Source organism: Oncorhynchus clarkii, unplaced genomic scaffold (genome assembly GCF_045791955.1).
Source record: "Oncorhynchus clarkii lewisi isolate Uvic-CL-2024 unplaced genomic scaffold, UVic_Ocla_1.0 unplaced_contig_795_pilon_pilon, whole genome shotgun sequence".
NCBI classification, from domain to species: Eukaryota; Metazoa; Chordata; class Actinopteri; order Salmoniformes; family Salmonidae; genus Oncorhynchus; species Oncorhynchus clarkii.
In genome coordinates, this window is record NW_027257927.1 from 50,001 (window position 1) to 75,467 (window position 25,467).

The following is a 25,467-nucleotide window of genomic DNA, read 5'->3' on the forward strand; positions in this document are numbered from 1 at the left end:
CTCTACCTTCCTTCCAGGACTACAGAACCAACAGTTCCGTGCGGGCCTACCAGACAGGCTACTTTCCCAGTGGCTGTGCCCAGGAACAGGGAATGGGAGCTGGGCATGTGTTTGAGGTCAACCTGGGGGCGGGGCTGGATCGCCTGGGAGGGCCTTGTGATTCAGAGGAGGATGATGATAACGATCACAGCAGTGATCTCTACCACTTCTGTGATGGGCCTCTCAAGCCTAAGACTGCCTACAGGTAAACAATAATATGGCCCCACACAAACCAAACACTTTACCTAGGTTTGAATTACCTTTAAAAAAAAACACCCATCCTAATCAAGTCTTACAGGTCATACTAACCCTTGACCTTGTCTAAGAGGGCAAAATAAGGCAGTATATTATAGCCATTTATGCTCACCAGGGAAATAATTTGATGTAAGTTGATACTAATGGAAGTCAATGGCTGTTCTCTGTTCTCTGTGCAGAATCAGTGTCCGTGCCTTCACTCAGCTGTTTGACGAAGACCACAGAGAGTTCCCCCAACCTCTCTACAGGGACACCTTCCTGTCTCCACCCATCAGGACACAATCAGGTGAGCTTTACCTCTGATCCTGGCCCTCTCTTCCCCCTCTCCTTCCCTCTCTCTCCATTACTCTGACACTTCCTGTCTCCACCCATCAGGACACAAGCAGGTCAAGCCACACTATATACCCTCTACCGCTGACCCTCATCCTCTAATCTCTCTCCCTCTCTCTCCCTCTCTCACCCTCTCTCTCCCTTTCTTTCTCTCTCCCATCCTTCTCTCTCTCCACCCCCCCATTTTCTCTCTCTCTCTCTCTCTCTCTCTCTCTCTCTCTCTCTCTCTCTCTCTCTCTCTCTCTCTCTCTCTCTCTCTCTCTCTCTCTCTCTCTCTCTCTCTCTCTCTGTCTCTCTCTCTCTCTCTCTCTCTCTCTCTCTGTCTCTCTTTCTCTCTCTCTCTCTCTCTCTCTCTCTCTCTCTCTCTCTCTCTCTCTCTCTCTCTCTCTCCTTCTTGATGTCTGAAAAAAGTCATTAATCTTAACAAGCCATCCTGTATAATAAAATAAATCTCTGACCTTTCCAACCTGTTCTAAGTTTACATGCAGGTGCACCGATTAAATGCGGCCAATGCACTGCCAAAGTATTCAGACCCCTTGACCTTTTCCACATTTTGTTACGTTACAGCCTCATTCTAAAATGGATGAAATAGTTGTTTTCACAGAAATATTACATTTCCGTAAGTATTCAGACCCTTTACTCAGTGCTTTGTTGGAACACCGTTGGCAGCGATTACAGCCTTGAGTCTTCTTGGGTATGACGCTACAAGCTTGGCACACCTGTATTTGGGGAGTTTCTCCCATTCTTCTCTGTAGATCCTCTCAAGATCTGTCAGGTTGGATGGAGAGTGTCGCTGCACATCTATTTTCAAGTCTGGGCTCTGGCTGGGCCACTCAAGGACATTCAGAGACTTGTCCGAAAGCCACACCTGCGTTGTCTTGGCTTTGTGCTTAGGGTCGTTGTTGGAAGGTAAACCTTTGCCCCAGTCTGAGGTCCTGAGCGCTCTGGAGCAGGTTTTCATCAAGGATCTCTCTGCACTTTGCTCCGTTCATCTTTCCCTCAATCCTGACTAGTCTCCCAGTTCCTGCTGCTGAAAAACATCTCCACACATGCTGCAACCACAATGCTTCACTGTAGGGATGGTGGCAGGTTTCCTCCAGACGTGATGCTTGGCATTCAGGCCAAATAGTTCAATATTGGTTTCATCAGCAGAGAATCTTGTTTCTCATGGTATGAGAGTCCTTTAGGTGCCTTTTGTCAAATTCCAAGTGGCTGTCATGTGTCTTTTACTGATGAGTGGCTTCCGTCTGGCCACTCTACCATAAAGGCCTGATTGGTGGAGTGCTGCAGAGATGGTTGTCTTACTGGAAGGTTCTCCCATCTCCACAGAGGAACTCTAGAGCTCTGTCAGAGTGACCATAGGGGTCTTGGTCATCTCCCTGACCAAGGCCCTTCTCCCCCGATTGCTCAGTGGCCAGGCGACAACCTCTAGGAAGAGTCTTGGTGATTCCAAACTTCTTCCATTTAAGAATGATGGTGGCCACTGTGTTCTCGGGGACCTTCAATGCTGCAGAAATATTTTGGTGCCCCTTCCCCAGATCTGTGCCTCGACACAATCCTGTCTCGAAGCTCTACTGACAATTCCTTTGACCTCATGGCTTGGTTTTTGCTCTGACATGCACTGACAACTGTGGGACCTGATATAGACAGACGTGTGCCTTTCCAAATCATGTCCAATCAATTGAATTTACACCAGGTGGACTCCAATCTAGTTGCAGATATATCTCAAGGATGATTCAGGGGAACAGGATGCAACTGAGATCAATTTCCAGTTTCATAGCAAAGGGTCTGAATACTTATGCAAATAAGCTATTCCTGTTTTTGTGTTTTTATTCATTTGCCAACATTTCTAAAAACCTGTTTTCGCTTTGTCATTATGGGATATTGTGTTTAGATTGATGATGGAAACAAATATTTTATCCATTTTAGAATAAGGCTGCGTAGCGTAACAACATGTGGGAAAAGTCAAGGTGTCTGAATGCTTTCAGAAACCACTGTACACTGGCAGTAACATTACACCTATTACAGCAGTGAGATTGCGTTGTGTGCAAGTACTCTCGTCCATTGATTTAGACATTAAACCCTGCAGTGCTATCTAAGAATATAGTGCTTTAATCTCCTGCTCAAATGGTTCCTATTTCTCACTCACCTCCGCTCTGTCTTTAACATTGATCCATCAAATATAGCACCAGTATTATGGAGAAAATTAAAACAACTCGCTCTGCTCCCCTGATTCCAATAAAAGATTGGGGAAGGGCCACAAAAGTTTTGATCGAGGAGACTAACTAGTAGTCACAGTACTAGGTCACTGTCACAGTAAGGGGTTTACTACTATAGTCACAGTAAGGGGTTTACTACTATAGTCACAGTAAGGGGTTTACTACTATAGTCACAGTAAGGGGTTTACTACTATAGTCACAGTAAGGGATTTTACTACTATAGTCACTGTCACAGTAAGATGATTTTATTACTATAGTCACTGTCACAGTAAGGGGTTTACTACTATAGTCACTGTCACAGTAAGGGGTTTAACTACTATAGTCACAGTAAAGGGTTTATTACTATAGTCACTGTCACAGTAAGGGGTTTAACTACTATAGTCACTGTAAGGGGTTTATTACTATAGTCACAGTAAGGGGTTTATTACTATAGTCACTGTCACAGTAAGGGGTTTATTACTATAGTCACTGTCACAGTAAGGGGTTTACTACTATAGTCACTGTCACAGTAAGGGGTTTAACTACTATAGTCACAGTAAGGGGTTTTATTCATGGCTGTTTGTGTGTTATTGTTTTCTCTCCCAGAGCCCCTCAGCGGAGTCATCGAGGGCATCAGCGCCGGAATGTTCCTGATCGGAATGTTGATCGCCGTCGTCTCCCTCCTCGTCTACAGGCAGAGAGTCCGTAAAGTGTGAGTGTCTAGTCCGGGACTGGGATGTTTCACCTTGCCTGAGACCTGAAGACCTGTGTTACCTCTCTGGGATAATGCCTAGGCTTTAGCTCAGTGGGTTAACACAGTTTGACACTCCTTTGGGGACACGAAACAAAAATAACGCTGGAACTCACATGTATATTTTCACGTGTCTTGAGCTATTAGACAGTAAATAATGTTTCTGTTTGTTATTTATACAGGAAGTAAGCTGGAGCTCTAATGATCGGCATCCTCAAACTCAGTCTACCAATGATGTCTAACCTTATTGTAGAGTCCAGAACCTATCATGTGTCACGCTAACGACTATGTAATTAGGAATTATGTATAAATGACTGAAGAATGAGTCATTTGCTGCTGGACAGACGTACTGTAGTGCGTGCCTGTGTGTGTTCGTGTGCGTTGTGTGTTGTACATTGTGCTACCCATTCAGGCAAATCTAATACAATTTTACTATTTGGGTTAAAAAAAGATATTGATTTATAGTTGAATTGATTGCATGTTTGTGTGTACACAGGGCAGTACAGGAGAGCCCAGTGGTACGGATGAGCATGTGGAAGCAGGGGCCCACATCAGGGATGTACGTTGGAGTCAGAAGGTGAGACACATGTAACAGTATAACTTTAGACCGTGCCCTCGCCCATACCCGGGCGCGAACCAGGGACCCTCTGCACACATCAACAACAGTCACCCACGAAGCATCGTTACCCATCGCTCCACAAAAGCCACGGCCCTTGCAGACAGCAAGGGGAACCACTACTTCAAGGTCTCAGAGCAAGTGAAGTCACCGATTGAAACGCTATTTAGCGCGCACCACCGCTAACTAAGCTAGCTATTTCACATCCGTTACACATGGAATCCAGAATCCGTTGGAGTCAGAAGGTGAGACACACAGAATCCTTTTTCTCTGTATACGCTTCCCCTTGGTGACGTCATCCGCAATCGTAACGTTCAGGTTCTCTGATAGGTGGAACACACGCAGGTCTATTTACCAATCAGACCCAGTGACCAAGCTAGCGTAGCTACCCTTCACCGGTGACCAAGCTAGCGTAGCTACCCTTCACCAGTGACCAAGCTAGCGTAGCTACCCTTCACCAGTGACCAAGCTAGCGTAGCTACCCTTCACCAGTGACCAAGCTAGCGTAGCTACCCTTCACCAGTGACCAAGCTAGCATAGCTACCCTTCACCAGTGACCAAGCTAGCATAGCTACCCTTCACCAGTGACCAAGCTAGCATAGCTACCCTTCACCAATGACCAAGCTAGCGTAGCTACCCTTATCCAGTGACCAAGCTAGTTTAGCTACCTTTCACCAGTGACTAAGCTAGCGTAGCTACCCTTATCCAGTGACCAAGCTAGTTTAGCTACCTTTCACCAGTGACTAGGCTAGCGTAGCTACCCTTCACCAGTGACTAACCTAGAGTAGCTACCCTTCACCAATGACTAACCTAGCGTAGCTACCCTTCACCAGTGACTAAGCTAGCGTAGCTACCCTTATCCAGTGACCAAGCTAGTTTAGCTACCTTTCACCAGTGACTAAGCTAGCGTAGCTACCCTTCACCAGTGACTAACCTAGCGTAGCTACCCTTCACCAATGACTAACCTAGCATAGCTACCCTTCACCAGTGACTAACCTAGCGTAGCTACCCTTATCCAGTGACCAAGCTAGTGTAGCTAATTTTCACCAGTGACCAAGCTAGCATAGCTACCCTTCACGAGTGACCATGCTAGCATAGCTACCCTTCACCAATGACCAAGCTAGCGTAGCTACCCTCATCCAGTGACCAAGCTAGTTTAGCTACCTTTCACCAGTGACTAAGCTAGCGTAGCTACCCTTATCCAGTGACCAAGCTAGTTTAGCTACCTTTCACCAGTGACTAAGCTAGCGTAGCTACCCTTCACCAGTGACTAATCTAGAGTAGCTACCCTTCACCAATGACTAACCTAGCGTAGCTACCCTTCACCAGTGACTAAGCTAGCGTAGCTACCCTTATCCAGTGACCAAGCTAGTTTAGCTACCTTTCACCAGTGACTAAGCTAGCGTAGCTACCCTTCACCAGTGACTAACCTAGCGTAGCTACCCTTCACCAATGACTAACCTAGCGTAGCTACCCTTATCCAGTGACCAAGCTAGTTTAGCTACCTTTCACCAGTGACTAAGCTAGCGTAGCTACCCTTCACCAGTGACTAACCTAGCGTAGCTACCCTTCACCAATGACTAACGTAGCATAGCTACCCTTCACCAGTGACTAAGCTAGCGTAGCTACCCTTCACCAATGACTAACCTAGTGTAGCTGCCCTTATCCAGTAACCAAGCTAGTGTAGCTAATTTTCACCAGTGACTAAGCTAGCGTAGCTACCCTTTACCAGTGACTAACCTAGCATAGCTACCCTTCACCAATGACTAAGCTAGCGTAGCTACCCTTCACCAGTGACTAACCTAGCATAACTACACTTCACCAGTGACTAAGCTAGCGTAGCTACCCTTCACCAGTGACTAACCTAGCATAACTACACTTCACCAGTGACTAAGCTAGCGTAGCTACCCTTTACCAGTGACTAACCTAGCATAGCTACCCTTCACCAATGACTAAGCTAGCGTAGCTACCCTTCACCAGTGACTAACCTAGCATAACTACACTTCACCAGTGACTAAGCTAGCGTAGCTACCCTTCACCAATGACCAAGCTAGCATAGCTACCCTTCACCAGTGACCAAGCCAGTGTAGCTACCCTTATCCAGTGACCAAGCTAGCTAATGTCAAGTCTTTTATCTCAGCCACTGATTTGGAGAAACTCCTACATGCTTGTATTGCCTCATGCCCAGATTACTGTAACTCTCTGTGTGCATGTGCCAGTCCGAAATCACCCCAGTTAGTTAAAACCGCTGCAGGTCGGCTTTTAACAGGCACCAGGAAATGGAGCCATATCACACCTCATCTAGTTTCTCTGAACGAGCTACCAGTCACTTTTAGAATAGATAGTAACCTTGTATTAATCACGTTTTAAAGGCTAGGTTTGGTTTATCCCCAGCCTATATCTCTGATCATCCATCTCCCTATGAGCCAGGACACAGCTTGAGATCCTCTGGCAGGGCACTGTTGACCATTCATCTCCCTATGAGCCAGGACACAGCATGAGATCCTCTAGCAGGGCACTGTTGACCATTCATCTCCCTATGAGCCAGGACACAACCTGAGATCATCTGGCATGGCACTGTTGACCATTCATCTCCCTATGAGCCAGGACACAGCTTGAGATCCTCTGGCAGGGCACTGTTGACCATTCATCTCCCTATGAGCCAGGACACAGCTTGAGATCCTCTGGCAGGGCACTGTTGACCATTCATCTCCCTATGAGCCAGGACACAGCTTGAGATCCTCTGGCAGGGCACTGTTGACCATTCATCTCCCTATGAGCCAGGACACAGCCTGAGATCATCTGGCATGGCACTGTTGACCATTCATCTCCCCATGAGCCAGGACACAGCCTGAGATCATCTGGCATGGCACTGTTGACCATTCATCTCCCTATGAGCCAGGACGCAGCCTGAGATCCTCTGGCATGGCACTGTTGACCATTCATCTCCCTATGAGCCAGGACACAACCTGAGATCATCTGGCATGGCACTGTTGACCATTCATCTCCCCATGAGCCAGGACACAGCCTGAGATCATCTGGCATGGCACTGTTGACCATTCATCTCCCTATGAGCCAGGACACAGCCTGAGATCATCTGGCATGGCACTGTTGACCATTCCAAAGTCCAGGTTGAAAACAATTTGCAATTAGGGCCCCTAGACTTTGGAATGGTCTGCCAGAGGAGATCAGGCTGCAGATTCAGTGTCTCTTTATATGCCTGCTGAGGACATGTTTATAAAGATGATTTTAATATCTAATTTCAACGTCTGATTTTAATGTCCGATTTCAACGTCTGATTTCAACGTCTGATTTCAACGTCTGATTTTAATGTCTGATTTCAATGTCTGAATCATAAAGAGTTGTTCATTACAACTGTACGCTCCTTGAGTTTAGAAGCACCTAGAGACCAACTTGTCTTCGTGTGTAATTGCATTGTAGTGAAGATTATAGGGAAGACATTACTTGAGACTGAAGGAGTGACAAGCAAATACTGAAGTCACTTCCTCCCTCCTAGTCCTTCCAACGAGTGACTGTCAGAGAAAAGAGATCACAAAGAGCACTGCTGAAATAAACATGACTTAAAACCAGTGATTGACATGGGGATCAGAGCAGAGAGAAGGACTAGCAGTTCATTGATTTGACATGTAATGACAGAATGAGGCCATCTCCATCCTTCCCTCTCTCCATCCTTCCCTCTCTCCATCCTTCCCTCTCTCCATCCTTCCATCTCTCCATCCTTCTCTCTCTCCATCTTTCCCTCTCTCCATCCTTCCCTCTCTCCATCCTTCCCTCTCTCCATCCTTCCCTCTCTCCATCCTTCCATCTCTCCATCCTTCCCTCTCTCCATCCTTCCCTCTCTCCATCCTTCCATCTCTCCATCCTTCCATCCTTCCATCTCTCCATCCTTCCCTCTCTCCATCCTTCCATCTCTCCATCCCTCCATCCTTCCATCTCTCCATCCTTCCCTCTCTCCATCCTTCCCTCTCTCCATCCTTCCATCTCTCCATCCCTCCATCCTTCCATCTCTCCATCCTTCCCTCTCTCCATCCTTCCATCTCTCCATCCCTCCATCCTTCCCTCTCTCCATCCTTCCCTCTCTCCATCCTGCCATCTCTCCATCCTTCCATCTCTCCATCCTTCCATCTCTCCATCCTTCCATCCCTCCATCCTTCCATCTCTCCATCCTTCCATCTCTCCATCCTTCCCTCTCTCCATCCTGCCATCTCTCCATCCTTCCCTCTCTCCATCCTTCCCTCTCTCCATCCTTCCATCTCTCCATCTCTCCATCCCTCCATCCTTCCATCTCTCCATCCTTCCCTCTCTCCATCCTTCCCTCTCTCCATCCTTCCATCTCTCCATCCCTCCATCCTTCCATCCCTCCATCCTTCCCTCTCTCCATCCTTCCCTCTCTCCATCCTTCCATCTCTCCATCCTTCCATCTCTCCATCCTTCCATCTCTCCATCCTTCCATCTCTCCATCCTTCCATCTCTCCATCCTTCCCTCTCTCCATCCTTCCCTCTCTCCATCCCTCCATCCTTCCATCTCTCCATCCTTCCCTCTTTCCATCTCTCCATCCTTCCATCTCTCCATCCTTCCCTCTCTCCATCCTTCCCTCTCTCCATCCTGCCATCTCTCCATCCTTCCCTCTCTCCATCCTTCCCTCTCTCCATCCTTCCATCTCTCCATCCCTCCATCCTTCCATCTCTCCATCCTTCCCTCTTTCCATCTCTCTATCCTTCCCTCTCTCCATCCTTCCCTCTCTCCATCCTTCCATCTCTCCATCCCTCCATCCTTCCATCTCTCCATCCTTCCCTCTCTCCATCCTTCCATCTCTCCATCCTTCCATCTCTCCATCCTTCCATCTCTCCATCCTTCCATCTCTCCATCCTTCCATCTCTCCATCCTTCCCTCTCTCCATCCTTCCCTCTCTCCATCCCTCCATCCTTCCATCTCTCCATCCTTCCCTCTTTCCATCTCTCCATCCTTCCCTCTTTCCATCTCTCCATCTCTCCATCCTTCCATCTCTCCATCCTTCCCTCTCTCCATCCTTCCATCTCTCCATCCTTCCCTCTTTCCATCTCTCCATCCATCCATCTCTCCATCCTTCCCTCTCTCCATCCTTCCCTCTCTCCATCCTTCCATCTCTCCATCCTTCCATCTCTCCATCCTTCCCTCTCTCATCCTTCCATCTCTCCATCCCTCCATCCTTCCATCTCTCCATCCTTCCCTCTCTCCACCCTTCCCTCTCTCCATCCTTCCCTCTCTCCACCCTTCTCTCTCTCCATCCTTCCCTCTCTCCATCCTTTTCTCTCTCCTCTCGTCACTTCTCCTCTGATGCCATCCAATGTTTTTTCTGTCCATCGTCACACTGACTCGCAGGGAACCTTAATCAGTATGAGTGAAGGGACAGAGAGAGATGTCATTCTCCCTGTCTCTAAAAATAGATGTGTGTGTGTGTGTACATGCGCTCATGTGTGCATGCGTGTGGGTTTGTGCTGAAATAATGGATGCAATCATCCACTAGGTTGTTGCAGATCGATAACAGGAAGGGGTTTAAACCACTCTGTTCTGTTGGTGAACAACCATCATTGATCCCTGGGTTTTCACTCACCAGCCAGCAGGCCTTGACACAGGGGAGGGACTACCATCATTGATCCCTGGGTTTTCACTCACCAGTCAACAGGCCTTGACACAAGGGAGGGACAACCATCATTGATCCCTGGGCTGTCACTCATCAGTCAGCAGGCCTTGACACAGGGGAGGGACTATCATAATTGATCCCTGGGTTGTCAGTCACTGCTGAGAGGGGATGGACAACACAGTGAACTCCTGTCTACCTCAACACACTGTCTGTGCACCAAACACTCAGTATCTAAACATAGGTCCACCACCAACAGACAGTCTGGGAAATGAATGAACCTTCAGGGTTGTCGTAAACAATGTAATTGCATGTTCAGGTCTCTCTTGTGAAGGAGGTCTTCAGCCCTCAATGGGACAACCTGGTTCAATAAAGGTTCAATTCAATTAAACGAGGAAATGTAATTTAAAGGTCATTTCAGCAGAGTGGCGTAGGTCTGTGAGGAAGTAACAAGATTAGTGTGTGAGGAGAGAGGGCGTTCTGAATCTCTTAGTCGCCGAAACAAAATGGAGTGTGTAACAAGATGAAAGGAAATGTGTTTAATAGGAACACAGCGTTCTAATCTTACACTCTACTTCTCTTTATTTCAGCAACCGACGCATCTCAAGGTGCGTCTATTACACCCTCCATGTTATCTTCTGTCTCTAGAAATCCTGAATGAAATAGGATGACCAAGTGGTATTACAAGTCCTATTATCTGGCCTAAATAAATCACAATAAATCCTGTTTCCATAAACGGTTTTCATGAATCATTTACATTCTCGTAGATCATTTCTCTAAGATGTGTCTGTCTGTCTCCCCTCAGCCCAGTCTAAGATGTGTCTGTCTGTCTCCCCTCAGCCCAGTCTAAGATGTGTCTGTCTGTCTCCCCTCAGCTCCGTCTAAGATGTGTCTGTCTGTCTCCCCTCAGCCCTGTCTAAGATGTGTCTGTCTGTCTCCCCTCAGCCCTGTCTAAGATGTGTCTGTCTCCCCTCAGCCCCGTCTAAGATGTGTCTGTCTGTCTCCCCTCAGCCCAGTCTAAGATGTGTCTGTCTCCCCTGAGCCCAGTCTAAGATGTGTCTGTCTGTCTCCCCTCAGCCCAGTCTAAGATGTGTCTGTCTGTCTCCCCTCAGCCCTGTCTAAGATGTGTCTGTCTGTCTCCCCTCAGCCCCGTCTAAGATGTGTCTGTCTGTCTCCCCTCAGCCCTGTCTAAGATGTGTCTGTCTGTCTCCCCTCAGCCCTGTCTAAGATGTGTCTGTCTGTCTCCCCTCAGCCCTGTCTAAGATGTGTCTGTCTGTCTCCCCTCAGCCCCGTCTAAGATGTGTCTGTCTGTCTCCCCTCAGCCCAGTCTAAGATGTGTCTGTCTCCCCTCAGCCCAGTCTAAGATGTGTCTGTCTGTCTCCCCTCAGCCCCGTCTAAGATGTGTCTGTCTGTCTCCCCTCAGCCCAGTCTAAGATGTGTCTGTCTGTCTCCCCTCAGCCCAGTCTAAGATGTGTCTGTCTGTCTCCCCTCAGCCCAGTCTAAGATGTGTCTGTCTGTCTCCCCTCAGCCCCGTCTAAGATGTGTCTGTCTGTCTCCCCTCAGCCCTGTCTAAGATGTGTCTGTCTGTCTCCCCTCAGCCCAGTCTAAGATGTGTCTGTCTGTCTCCCCTCAGCTCCGTCTAAGATGTGTCTGTCTGTCTCCCCTCAGCCCAGTCTAAGATGTGTCTGTCTGTCTCCCCTCAGCCCAGTCTAAGATGTGTCTGTCTGTCTCCCCTCAGCTCCGTCTAAGATGTGTCTGTCTGTCTCCCCTCAGCCCAGTCTAAGATGTGTCTGTCTGTCTCCCCTCAGCCCCGTCTAAGATGTGTCTGTCTGTCTCCCCTCAGCCCTGTCTAAGATGTGTCTGTCTGTCTCCCCTCAGGTCAGTCTAAGATGTGTCTGTCTGTCTCCCCTCAGCTCCGTCTAAGATGTGTCTGTCTGTCTCCCCTCAGCCCAGTCTAAGATGTGTCTGTCTGTCTCCCCTCAGCCCAGTCTAAGATGTGTCTGTCTGTCTCCCCTCAGCTCCGTCTAAGATGTGTCTGTCTGTCTCCCCTCAGCCCCGTCTAAGATGTGTCTGTCTGTCTCCCCTCAGCTCCGTCTAAGATGTGTCTGTCTGTCTCCCCTCAGCCCAGTCTAAGATGTGTCTGTCTGTCTCCCCTCAGCCCCGTCTAAGATGTGTCTGTCTGTCTCCCCTCAGCCCCGTCTAAGATGTGTCTGTCTGTCTCCCCTCAGCTCCGTCTAAGATGTGTCTGTCTGTCTCCCCTCAGCCCTGTCTAAGATGTGTCTGTCTGTCTCCCCTCAGCCCTGTCTAAGATGTGTCTGTCTGTCTCCCCTCAGCTCCGTCTAAGATGTGTCTGTCTGTCTCCCCTCAGCTCCGTCTAAGATGTGTCTGTCTGTCTCCCCTCAGCCCAGTCTAAGATGTGTCTGTCTGTCTCCCCTCAGCCCAGTCTAAGATGTGTCTGTCTGTCTCCCCTCAGCCCAGTCTAAGATGTGTCTGTCTGTCTCCCCTCAGCCCAGTCTAAGATGTGTCTGTCTGTCTCCCCTCAGCCCCGTCTAAGATGTGTCTGTCTGTCTCCCCTCAGCCCAGTCTAAGATGTGTCTGTCTGTCTCCCCTCAGCCCCGTCTAAGATGTGTCTGTCTGTCTCCCCTCAGCTCCGTCTAAGATGTGTCTGTCTGTCTCCCCTCAGCCCAGTCTAAGATGTGTCTGTCTGTCTCCCCTCAGCCCCGTCTAAGATGTGTCTGTCTGTCTCCCCTCAGCTCCGTCTAAGATGTGTCTGTCTGTCTCCCCTCAGCCCCGTCTAAGATGTGTCTGTCTGTCTCCCCTCAGCCCTGTCTAAGATGTGTCTGTCTGTCTCCCCTCAGCCCTGTCTAAGATGTGTCTGTCTGTCTCCCCTCAGCCCTGTCTAAGATGTGTCTGTCTCCCCTCAGCCCCGTCTAAGATGTGTCTGTCTGTCTCCCCTCAGCCCAGTCTAAGATGTGTCTGTCTCCCCTCAGCCCAGTCTAAGATGTGTCTGTCTGTCTCCCCTCAGCCCCGTCTAAGATGTGTCTGTCTGTCTCCCCTCAGCCCAGTCTAAGATGTGTCTGTCTGTCTCCCCTCAGCTCCGTCTAAGATGTGTCTGTCTGTCTCCCCTCAGCCCAGTCTAAGATGTGTCTGTCTGTCTCCCCTCAGCCCCGTCTAAGATGTGTCTGTCTGTCTCCCCTCAGCTCCGTCTAAGATGTGTCTGTCTGTCTCCCCTCAGCCCCGTCTAAGATGTGTCTGTCTGTCTCCCCTCAGCCCAGTCTAAGATGTGTCTGTCTGTCTCCCCTCAGCCCAGTCTAAGATGTGTCTGTCTGTCTCCCCTCAGCCCCGTCTAAGATGTGTCTGTCTGTCTCCCCTCAGCCCTGTCTAAGATGTGTCTGTCTGTCTCCCCTCAGCCCTGTCTAAGATGTGTCTGTCTCCCCTCAGCCCCGTCTAAGATGTGTCTGTCTGTCTCCCCTCAGCCCAGTCTAAGATGTGTCTGTCTCCCCTCAGCCCAGTCTAAGATGTGTCTGTCTGTCTCCCCTCAGCCCCGTCTAAGATGTGTCTGTCTGTCTCCCCTCAGCCCAGTCTAAGATGTGTCTGTCTGTCTCCCCTCAGCCCAGTCTAAGATGTGTCTGTCTGTCTCCCCTCAGCCCAGTCTAAGATGTGTCTGTCTGTCTCCCCTCAGCCCCGTCTAAGATGTGTCTGTCTGTCTCCCCTCAGCCCTGTCTAAGATGTGTCTGTCTGTCTCCCCTCAGCCCAGTCTAAGATGTGTCTGTCTGTCTCCCCTCAGCTCCGTCTAAGATGTGTCTGTCTGTCTCCCCTCAGCCCAGTCTAAGATGTGTCTGTCTGTCTCCCCTCAGCCCCGTCTAAGATGTGTCTGTCTGTCTCCCCTCAGCTCCGTCTAAGATGTGTCTGTCTGTCTCCCCTCAGCCCCGTCTAAGATGTGTCTGTCTGTCTCCCCTCAGCCCAGTCTAAGATGTGTCTGTCTGTCTCCCCTCAGCCCAGTCTAAGATGTGTCTGTCTGTCTCCCCTCAGCCCCGTCTAAGATGTGTCTGTCTGTCTCCCCTCAGCCCAGTCTAAGATGTGTCTGTCTGTCTCCCCTCAGCCCCGTCTAAGATGTGTCTGTCTGTCTCCCCTCAGCCCAGTCTAAGATGTGTCTGTCTGTCTCCCCTCAGCCCAGTCTAAGATGTGTCTGTCTGTCTCCCCTCAGCTCCGTCTAAGATGTGTCTGTCTGTCTCCCCTCAGCCCCGTCTAAGATGTGTCTGTCTGTCTCCCCTCAGCCCCGTCTAAGATGTGTCTGTCTGTCTCCCCTCAGCCCAGTCTAAGATGTGTCTGTCTGTCTCCCCTCAGCCCCGTCTAAGATGTGTCTGTCTGTCTCCCCTCAGCCCAGTCTAAGATGTGTCTGTCTGTCTCCCCTCAGCCCAGTCTAAGATGTGTCTGTCTGTCTCCCCTCAGCTCCGTCTAAGATGTGTCTGTCTGTCTCCCCTCAGCCCAGTCTAAGATGTGTCTGTCTGTCTCCCCTCAGCCCAGTCTAAGATGTGTCTGTCTCCCCTCAGCTCCGTCTAAGATGTGTCTGTCTGTCTCCCCTCAGCCCCGTCTAAGATGTGTCTGTCTGTCTCCCCTCAGCTCCGTCTAAGATGTGTCTGTCTGTCTCCCCTCAGCCCCGTCTAAGATGTGTCTGTCTGTCTCCCCTCAGCCCAGTCTAAGATGTGTCTGTCTGTCTCCCCTCAGCCCAGTCTAAGATGTGTCTGTCTGTCTCCCCTCAGCCCAGGCTAAGATGTGTCTGTCTGTCTCCCCTCAGCTCCGGCTAAGATGTGTCTGTCTGTCTCCCCTCAGCTCCGTCTAAGATGTGTCTGTCTGTCTCCCCTCAGCTCCGTCTAAGATGTGTCTGTCTGTCTCCCCTCAGCCCCGTCTAAGATGTGTCTGTCTGTCTCCCTTCAGCTCCGTCTAAGATGTGTCTGTCTGTCTCCCCTCAGCTCCGTCTAAGATGTGTCTGTCTGTCTCCCCTCAGCCCTGTCTAAGATGTGTCTGTCTGTCTCCCCTCAGCCCTGTCTAAGATGTGTCTGTCTGTCTCCCCTCAGCCCTGTCTAAGATGTGTCTGTCTGTCTCCCCTCAGCCCTGTCTAATATGTGTCTGTCTGTCTCCCCTCAGCCCTGTCTAAGATGTGTCTGTCTGTCTCCCCTCAGCTCCGGCTAAGATGTGTCTGTCTGTCTCCCCTCAGCCCAGGCTAAGATGTGTCTGTCTGTCTCCCCTCAGCTCCGGCTAAGATGTGTCTGTCTGTCTCCCCTCAGCTCCGTCTAAGATGTGTCTGTCTGTCTCCCCTCAGCTCCGTCTAAGATGTGTCTGTCTGTCTCCCCTCAGCCCCGTCTAAGATGTGTCTGTCTGTCTCCCTTCAGCTCCGTCTAAGATGTGTCTGTCTGTCTCCCCTCAGCTCCGTCTAAGATGTGTCTGTCTGTCTCCCCTCAGCCCTGTCTAAGATGTGTCTGTCTGTCTCCCCTCAGCCCTGTCTAAGATGTGTCTGTCTGTCTCCCCTCAGCCCTGTCTAAGATGTGTCTGTCTGTCTCCCCTCAGCCCTGTCTAATATGTGTCTGTCTGTCTCCCCTCAGCCCTGTCTAAGATGTGTCTGTCTGTCTCCCCTCAGCCCTGTCTAATATGTGTCTGTCTGTCTCCCCTCAGCCCCGTCTAAGATGTGTCTGTCTGTCTCCCCTCAGCCCAGTCTAAGATGTGTCTGTCTGTCTCCCCTCAGCTCCGTCTAAGATGTGTCTGTCTGTCTCCCCTCAGCCCAGTCTAAGATGTGTCTGTCTGTCTCCCCTCAGCCCCGTCTAAGATGTGTCTGTCTGTCTCCCCTCAGCTCCGTCTAAGATGTGTCTGTCTGTCTCCCCTCAGCCCAGTCTAAGATGTGTCTGTCTGTCTCCCCTCAGCCCCGTCTAAGATGTGTCTGTCTGTCTCCCCTCAGCTCCGTCTAAGATGTGTCTGTCTGTCTCCCCTCAGCCCAGTCTAAGATGTGTCTGTCTGTCTCCCCTCAGCCCCGTCTAAGATGTGTCTGTCTGTCTCCCCTCAGCCCCGTCTAAGATGTGTCTGTCTGTCTCCCCTCAGCCCTGTCTAAGATGTGTCTGTCTGTCTCCCCTCAGCTCCGTCTAAGATGTGTCTGTCTGTCTCCCCTCAGCCCAGTCTAAGATGTGTCTGTCTGTCTCCCCTCAGCCCCGTCTAAGATGTGTCTGTCTGTCTCCCCTCAGCTCCGTCTAAGATGTGTCTATCTGTCTCCCCTCAGCCCTGTCTAAGATGTGTCTGTCTGTCTCCCCTCAGCCCAGTCTAAGATGTGTCTGTCTGTCTCCCCTCAGCCCAGTCTAAGATGTGTCTGTCTGTCTCCCCTCAGCTCCGTCTAAGATGTGTCTGTCTGTCTCCCCTCAGCCCAGTCTAAGATGTGTCTGTCTGTCTCCCCTCAGCCCAGTCTAAGATGTGTCTGTCTGTCTCCCCTCAGCCCTGTCTAAGATGTGTCTGTCTGTCTCCCCTCAGCCCCGTCAAAGCAGCCCATTTTGAATCCCACCTCACTAAGCTACAGGCAGACTCCAACTATCTTCTGTCAGAAGAGTTTGAGGTAAAAAAAATAAAAATAAACTTCAAAAATGATTATCTGATTATCTACAAAAAAACATGTTTATAAAGTCGTTTTTAAACTTTGAAGTATTAGTTTATAAACCAATTCTTTATAAACTCCCGTGCTTTATTTCCAAGGCCCCTAGCCCATGGAGCTGTTTCACTAAATCATTCATTATTTCTATTCCCCCTCAGGATCTGAAGGATGTGGGTCGTAACCAGCCTCTGGATGCAGCCCGTCTACCAGAGAACAGGGGCAAGAACCGTTACAACAACATCCTGCCCTGTGAGTAGCCTACAGAGTGGATCTAAAGATTAATGAGAGAACCGTTACAACAACATCCTGCCCTGTGAGTAGCCTACAGAGTGGATCTAAGGATTAATGAGAGAGAACCGTTACAACAACATCCTGCCCTGTGAGTAGCCCACAGAGTGGATCTAAGGATTAATGAGAGAGAACCGTTACAACAACATCCTGCCCTGTGAGTAGCCCACAGAGTGGATCTAAGGATTAATGAGAGAGAACCGTTACAACAACATCCTGCCCTGTGAGTAGCCCACAGAGTGGATCTAAGGATTAATGAGAGAGAGACCAGGGCCCTATTCCCTATATAGTCCACTACTTTAGACCAGAGCCCTATTCCCTATATAGTCCACTACTTTAGACCAGAGCCCTATTCCCTATATAGTGCACTACTTTAGACCAGAGCCATATTCCCTATATAGTGCACTACTTTAGACCAGAGCCATATTCCCTATATAGTGCACTACTTTAGACCAGAGCCATATTCCCTATATAGTGCACTACTTTAGACCAGTTTCTATAGGGCTCTGTTTGGGAATAGTGCACTACTTTAGACCAGTTTCTACAGGGCTCTGTTAGGGAATAGTGCACTACTTTAGACCAGTTTCTACAGGGCTCTGTTTGGGAATAGGGGATTACTTTAGACCAGTTTCTACAGGGCTCTGTTTGGGAATAGTGGACTACTTTAGACCAGTTTCTACAGGGCTCTGTTTGGGAATAGTGGACTACTTTAGACCAGTTTCTACAGGGCTCTGTTTGGGAATAGTGGACTACTTTAGACCATTTTCTACAGGGCTCTGTTTGGGAATAGGGGATTACTTTAGACCAGTTTCTACAGGGCTCTGTTTGGGAATAGTGGACTACTTTAGACCAGTTTCTATAGGGCTCTGTTTGGGAATAGTGGACTACTTTAGACCAGTTTCTACAGGGCTCTGTTTGGGAATAGGGGACTACTTTAGACCAGTTTCTATAGGGCTCTGTTTGGGAATAGTGGACTACTTTAGACCAGTTTCTACAGGGCTCTGTTTGGGAATAGTGGACTACTTTAGACCAGTTTCTACAGGGCTCTGTTAGGGAATAGGGGATTACTTTAGACCAGTTTCTACAGGGCTCTGTTAGGGTATAGGGTGCATTTTACTTTTCAAAGTTAAGTTCCTGCTTTGTCGTTGTTCAAGCAAATTAGCACATGGAATAATTGGTCTGGACTCAAAAGTGTTCAGGTGGTAATACAGTTGGAGGTGTCTAATTGTTCAGGTGGTAATACAGTTGGAGGTGTCTAATTGTTCAGGTGGTAATACAGTTGGAGGTGTCTAATTGGTCAGGTGGTAATACAATTGGAGGTGTCTAAGTGTTCAGGTGGTAATACAGTTGGAGGTGTCTAATTGTTCAGGTGGTAATACAGTTGGAGGTGTCTAATTTTTAGGTGGTAATACAGTTGGAGGTGTCTAATTGTTCAGGTGGTAATACAATTGGAGGTGTCTAATTTTTAGTTGGTAATACAATTGGAGGTGTCTAATGTTTAGGTGGTAATACAATTGGAGGTGTCTAATTGTTCAGGTGGTAATACAGTTGGAGGTGTCTAATTGTTCAGGTGGTAATACAGTTGGAGGTGTCTAATTGTTCAGGTGGTAATACAGTTGGAGGTGTCTAATTTTTAGGTGGTAATACAATTGGAGGTGTCTAATTGTTCAGGTGGTAATACAGTTGTAGGTGTCTAATTGTTCAGGTGGTAATACAGTTGGAGGTGTCTAATTGTTCAGGTGGTAATACAGTTGGAGGTGTCTAATTGTTCAGGTGGTAATACAGTTGGAGGTGTCTAATTGTTCAGGTGGTAATACAGTTGGAGGTGTCTAATTGTTCAGGTGGTAATACAGTTGGAGGTGTCTAATTGTGGAGTGGAGAAAAAGCCTGCCGTTCACAAACAGCAAACTATGTACGTTTACAGTTGTGAATTAATTTAAAGGGTTACTTGGTATAAGGTATTAGTGAAGTATGGCCTATCATTCTGTGGCACTGCTCAATACAAAGTGAAGTAGCATCGTTACTTCAATATAATTTTGCTTCACAATGCAGCAACAACAACATCTTCAACCCCTCTGTGCAGATTCCAAGACCTTGACAGTATTTTCTTACCAGAGCTTTAATGTAACTGAGGTGATGAGTTTGTTCGTCTGAGACTGGAAGACTTGAAGACTGGAAGACTTGAAGACTTGACGACTTGAAGACTTGAAGACTTGAAGACTTCAGTCAATGCCTAGAGGCATTAGCTCAGAGGGAGAACCCAGTCAGTCACACTAACAACATCTCTCTTCTGTTCTAGATGATTCCACCAGAGTGAAGCTCTCCTACCTGGAGGATGACCCCTGTTCTGACTTCATCAATGCCAGTTATATACCAGTAAGTTCTGAAAGTAGAGCTCACTAGCTGAAAGTGAGTATTATGTCACATATGTGCAGAGATGTACACCACGTCACTGCTCTGTCTCTCTCTGTGTCTCTCTCTGTGTGTCTCTCTCTGTGTGTCTCTCTCTGTGTCTCTCTGTCCGTCTCTCTCTCTGTCCGTCTCTCTCTCTGTCCGTCTCTCTGTGTGTCTCTCTCTGTGTGTCTCTCTCTGTGTCTCTCTGTCCGTCTCTCTCTCTGTCCGTCTCTCTCTCTGTCCGTCTCTCTCTCTGTCCGTCTCTCTCTCTGTCCGTCTCTCTCTCTCTGTCCGTCTCTCTCTCTCTGTCCGTCTCTCTCTCTGTCCGTCTCTCTCTCTGTCGGTCTCTCTCTGTCTGTCTCTCTCTCTCTCTCTCTCTCTCTCTCTCTCTCTCTCTCTCTCTCTCTCTCTCTCTCTCTCTCTGTCCGTCTGTCTCTCTGTCCGTCTCTCTCTCTCTGTCCGTCTCTCTCTCTGTCCGTCTCTCTCTCTCTGTCCGTCTCTCTCTCTCTGTCCGTCTCTCTCTCTCTGTCCGTCTCTCTCTCTGTCCGTCTCTCTCTCTGTCTGTCTCTCTCTCTGTCCGTCTCTCTCTCTCTCTCTCTCTCTCTCTCTCTCTCTCTCTCTGTCTCTCTCTCTCTCTCCGTCTCTCTCTCTCTGTCCGTCTGTCTCTCTGTCCGTCTCTCTCTCTCTGTCCGTCTCTCTCTCTGTCCGTCTCTCTCTCTGTCCGTCTCTCTCTCTGTCCGTCTCTCTCTCTCTGTCCGTCTCTCTCTCTCTGTCCGTCTCTCTCTCTCTGTCCGTCTCTCTCTCTGTCCGTCTCTCTCTCTCTCTCTCTCTCTCTCTCTCTCTCTCTCTCTCTCTCTCTCTCTCTCTCTCTCTCTCTCTCTCTCTCTCTCTCTCTCTCTCTCTCTCTCTCTCTCTCTCTCTCTCTCTCTCTCTCTCTCTCTCTCTCCACACTAATGAGTTAGTCCCTGTGTGTTCTCTCCAGCTAGATCAGACAGAGACACCAGGGTGTCTAAGGACCCCCTGTTAGACCCACACCCTCAGTGGTCATTAGAGCAGGTCAGCTGGAATGTTACAAATTACCTTTAAATGCCAGGATTGAACTGTATTCTCTGTGTGTGGCCTGGTCTTTTCCCTTCGGTACTTAGAACACATTTCTGTCTTTGTCTCATTAGAGTGTGAGATGTGGCTGTAGGTTCAGACTGCCTTTGTCTCATTAGAGTGTGAGATGTGGCTGTGGGTTCAGACTGTCTTTGTCTCATTAGAGTGTGAGATGTGGCTGTGGGTTCAGACTGTCTTTGTCTCATTAGAGTGTGAGATGTGGCTGTAGGTTCATATTTCAGACTGTCTTTGTCTCATTAGAGTGTGAGATGTGGCTGTAGGTTCAGACTGTCTTTGTCTCATTAGAGTGTGAGATGTGGCTGTAGGTTCAGACTGTCTTTGTCTCATTAGAGTGTGAGATGTGGCTGTAGGTTCAGACTGTCTTTGTCTCATTAGAGTGTGAGATGTGGCAGTAGGTTCAGACTTTCTTTGTCTCATTAGAGTGTGAGATGTGGCTGTAGGTTCATATTTCAGACTGTCTTTGTCTCATTAGAGTGTGAGATGTGGCTGTAGGTTCAGACTGTCTTTGTCTCATTAGAGTGTGAGATGTGGCTGTAGGTTCAGACTGTCTTTGTCTCATTAGAGTGTGAGATGTGGCTGTAGGTTCAGACTGTCTTTGTCTCATTAGAGTGTGAGATGTGGCTCTAGGTTCATATTTCAGACTGTCTTTGTCTCATTAGAGTGTGAGATGTGGCTGTAGGTTCAGACTGTCTTTGTCTCATTAGAGTGTGAGATGTGGCTGTAGGTTCAGACTGTCTTTGTCTCATTAGAGTGTGAGATGTGGCTGTAGGTTCAGACTGTCTTTGTCTCATTAGAGTGTGAGATGTGACTGTAGGTTCAGACTGTCTTTGTCTCATTAGAGTGTGAGATGTGGCTGTAGGTTCAGACTGTCTTTGTCTCATTAGAGTGTGAGATGTGACTGTAGGTTCAGACTGTCTTTGTCTCATTAGAGTGTGAGATGTGGCTGTAGGTTCAGACTGTCTTTGTCTCATTAGAGTGTGAGATGTGGCTGTAGGTTCATATTTCAGACTGTCTTTGTCTCATTAGAGTGTGAGATGTGGCTGTAGGTTCAGACTGTCTTTGTCTCATTAGAGTGTGAGATGTGGCTGTAGGTTCAGACTGTCTTTGTCTCATTAGAGTGTGAGATGTGGCTGTAGGTTCAGACTGTCTTTGTCTCATTAGAGTGTGAGATGTGACTGTAGGTTCAGACTGTCTTTGTCTCATTAGAGTGTGAGATGTGGCTGTAGGTTCAGACTGTCTTTGTCTCATTAGAGTGTGAGATGTGGCTGTAGGTTCAGACTGTCTTTGTCTCATTAGAGTGTGAGATGTGGCTGTAGGTTCAGACTGTCTTTGTCTCATTAGAGTGTGAGATGTGACTGTAGGTTCAGACTGTCTTTGTCTCATTAGAGTGTGAGATGTGGCTGTAGGTTCAGACTGTCTTTGTCTCATTAGAGTGTGAGATGTGGCTGTAGGTTCATATTTCAGACTGTCTTTGTCTCATTAGAGTGTGAGATGTGGCTGTAGGTTCAGACTGTCTTTGTCTCATTAGAGTGTGAGATGTGGCTGTAGGTTCAGACTGTCTTTGTCTCATTAGAGTGTGAGATGTGGCTGTAGGTTCAGACTGTCTTTGTCTCATTAGAGTGTGAGATGTGGCTGTAGGTTCATATTTCAGACTGTCTTTGTCTCATTAGAGTGTGAGATGTGGCTGTAGGTTCAGACTGTCTTTGTCTCATTAGAGTGTGAGATGTGGCTGTAGGTTCAGACTGTCTTTGTCTCATTAGAGTGTGAGATGTGGCTGTGGGTTCAGACTGTCTTTGTCTCATTAGAGTGTGAGATGTGGCTGTGGGTTCAGACTGTCTTTTTCTCATTAGAGTGTGAGATGTGGCTGTGGGTTCAGACTGTCTTTGTCTCATTAGAGTGTGAGATGTGGCTGTAGGTTCATATTTCAGACTGTCTTTGTCTCATTAGAGTGTGAGATGTGGCTGTAGGTTCAGACTGTCTTTGTCTCATTAGAGTGTGAGATGTGGCTGTAGGTTCAGACTGTCTTTGTCTCATTAGAGTGTGAGATGTGGCTGTAGGTTCAGACTGTCTTTGTCTCATTAGAGTGTGAGATGTGACTGTAGGTTCAGACTGTCTTTGTCTCATTAGAGTGTGAGATGTGGCTGTAGGTTCAGACTGTCTTTGTCTCATTAGAGTGTGAGATGTGACTGTAGGTTCAGACTGTCTTTGTCTCATTAGAGTGTGAGATGTGGCTGTAGGTTCAGACTGTCTTTGTCTCATTAGAGTGTGAGATGTGGCTGTAGGTTCAGACTGTCTTTGTCTCATTAGAGTGTGAGATGTGGCTGTAGGTTCAGACTGTCTTTGTCTCATTAGAGTGTGAGATGTGACTGTAGGTTCAGACTGTCTTTGTCTCATTAGAGTGTGAGATGTGGCTGTAGGTTCAGACTGTCTTTGTCTCATTAGAGTGTGAGATGTGACTGTAGGTTCAGACTGTCTTTGTCTCATTAGAGTGTGAGATGTGGCTGTAGGTTCAGACTGTCTTTGTCTCATTAGAGTGTGAGATGTGGCTGTAGGTTCATATTTCAGACTGTCTTTGTCTCATTAGAGTGTGAGATGTGGCTGTAGGTTCAGACTGTCTTTGTCTCATTAGAGTGTGAGATGTGGCTGTAGGTTCAGACTGTCTTTGTCTCATTAGAGTGTGAGATGTGGCTGTAGGTTCAGACTGTCTTTGTCTCATTAGAGTGTGAGATGTGACTGTAGGTTCAGACTGTCTTTGTCTCATTAGAGTGTGAGATGTGGCTGTAGGTTCAGACTGTCTTTGTCTCATTAGAGTGTGAGATGTGGCTGTAGGTTCAGACTGTCTTTGTCTCATTAGAGTGTGAGATGTGGCTGTAGGTTCAGACTGTCTTTGTCTCATTAGAGTGTGAGATGTGACTGTAGGTTCAGACTGTCTTTGTCTCATTAGAGTGTGAGATGTGGCTGTAGGTTCAGACTGTCTTTGTCTCATTAGAGTGTGAGATGTGGCTGTAGGTTCATATTTCAGACTGTCTTTGTCTCATTAGAGTGTGAGATGTGGCTGTAGGTTCAGACTGTCTTTGTCTCATTAGAGTGTGAGATGTGGCTGTAGGTTCAGACTGTCTTTGTCTCATTAGAGTGTGAGATGTGGCTGTAGGTTCAGACTGTCTTTGTCTCATTAGAGTGTGAGATGTGGCTGTAGGTTCATATTTCAGACTGTCTTTGTCTCATTAGAGTGTGAGATGTGGCTGTAGGTTCAGACTGTCTTTGTCTCATTAGAGTGTGAGATGTGGCTGTAGGTTCAGACTGTCTTTGTCTCATTAGAGTGTGAGATGTGGCTGTGGGTTCAGACTGTCTTTGTCTCATTAGAGTGTGAGATGTGGCTGTGGGTTCAGACTGTCTTTTTCTCATTAGAGTGTGAGATGTGGCTGTGGGTTCAGACTGTCTTTGTCTCATTAGAGTGTGAGATGTGGCTGTAGGTTCATATTTCAGACTGTCTTTGTCTCATTAGAGTGTGAGATGTGGCTGTAGGTTCAGACTGTCTTTGTCTCATTAGAGTGTGAGATGTGGCTGTAGGTTCAGACTGTCTTTGTCTCATTAGAGTGTGAGATGTGGCTGTAGGTTCAGACTGTCTTTGTCTCATTAGAGTGTGAGATGTGGCTGTAGGTTCAGACTGTCTTTGTCTCATTAGAGTGTGAGATGTGGCTCTAGGTTCATATTTCAGACTGTCTTTGTCTCATTAGAGTGTGAGATGTGGCTGTAGGTTCAGACTGTCTTTGTCTCATTAGAGTGTGAGATGTGGCTGTAGGTTCAGACTGTCTTTGTCTCATTAGAGTGTGAGATGTGGCTGTAGGTTCAGACTGTCTTTGTCTCATTAGAGTGTGAGATGTGACTGTAGGTTCAGACTGTCTTTGTCTCATTAGAGTGTGAGATGTGGCTGTAGGTTCAGACTGTCTTTGTCTCATTAGAGTGTGAGATGTGACTGTAGGTTCAGACTGTCTTTGTCTCATTAGAGTGTGAGATGTGGCTGTAGGTTCAGACTGTCTTTGTCTCATTAGAGTGTGAGATGTGGCTGTAGGTTCATATTTCAGACTGTCTTTGTCTCATTAGAGTGTGAGATGTGGCTGTAGGTTCAGACTGTCTTTGTCTCATTAGAGTGTGAGATGTGGCTGTAGGTTCAGACTGTCTTTGTCTCATTAGAGTGTGAGATGTGGCTGTAGGTTCAGACTGTCTTTGTCTCATTAGAGTGTGAGATGTGACTGTAGGTTCAGACTGTCTTTGTCTCATTAGAGTGTGAGATGTGGCTGTAGGTTCAGACTGTCTTTGTCTCATTAGAGTGTGAGATGTGGCTGTAGGTTCAGACTGTCTTTGTCTCATTAGAGTGTGAGATGTGGCTGTAGGTTCAGACTGTCTTTGTCTCATTAGAGTGTGAGATGTGACTGTAGGTTCAGACTGTCTTTGTCTCATTAGAGTGTGAGATGTGGCTGTAGGTTCAGACTGTCTTTGTCTCATTAGAGTGTGAGATGTGGCTGTAGGTTCATATTTCAGACTGTCTTTGTCTCATTAGAGTGTGAGATGTGGCTGTAGGTTCAGACTGTCTTTGTCTCATTAGAGTGTGAGATGTGGCTGTAGGTTCAGACTGTCTTTGTCTCATTAGAGTGTGAGATGTGGCTGTAGGTTCAGACTGTCTTTGTCTCATTAGAGTGTGAGATGTGGCTGTAGGTTCATATTTCAGACTGTCTTTGTCTCATTAGAGTGTGAGATGTGGCTGTAGGTTCAGACTGTCTTTGTCTCATTAGAGTGTGAGATGTGGCTGTAGGTTCAGACTGTCTTTGTCTCATTAGAGTGTGAGATGTGGCTGTGGGTTCAGACTGTCTTTGTCTCATTAGAGTGTGAGATGTGGCTGTGGGTTCAGACTGTCTTTTTCTCATTAGAGTGTGAGATGTGGCTGTGGGTTCAGACTGTCTTTGTCTCATTAGAGTGTGAGATGTGGCTGTAGGTTCATATTTCAGACTGTCTTTGTCTCATTAGAGTGTGAGATGTGGCTGTAGGTTCAGACTGTCTTTGTCTCATTAGAGTGTGAGATGTGGCTGTAGGTTCAGACTGTCTTTGTCTCATTAGAGTGTGAGATGTGGCTGTAGGTTCAGACTGTCTTTGTCTCATTAGAGTGTGAGATGTGGCTGTAGGTTCATATTTCAGACTGTCTTTGT

The 25,467-nt window shown here is 47.8% G+C and overlaps 1 protein-coding gene across 1 annotated transcript in view; it reads left to right on the forward strand.

Moving 5' to 3' along the window:
* Positions 1-25,467, forward strand: part of LOC139393674 (receptor-type tyrosine-protein phosphatase beta-like) — a gene marked incomplete at its 5' end in the record, with an annotated part of 94,372 nt that overhangs the window by 48,823 nt on the left and 20,082 nt on the right. Inside the window, 8 exons of the mRNA XM_071142018.1 lie at positions 1-244; positions 474-580; positions 3,429-3,534; positions 4,070-4,150; positions 10,422-10,439; positions 16,345-16,426; positions 16,621-16,711; positions 19,050-19,126. The exon at positions 1-244 is cut by the window's left edge and continues 33 nt beyond it. Coding sequence (XP_070998119.1) covers positions 1-244; positions 474-580; positions 3,429-3,534; positions 4,070-4,150; positions 10,422-10,439; positions 16,345-16,426; positions 16,621-16,711; positions 19,050-19,126 — 806 coding nt within the window. The remainder of the gene's footprint in view (positions 245-473; positions 581-3,428; positions 3,535-4,069; positions 4,151-10,421; positions 10,440-16,344; positions 16,427-16,620; positions 16,712-19,049; positions 19,127-25,467) is intronic.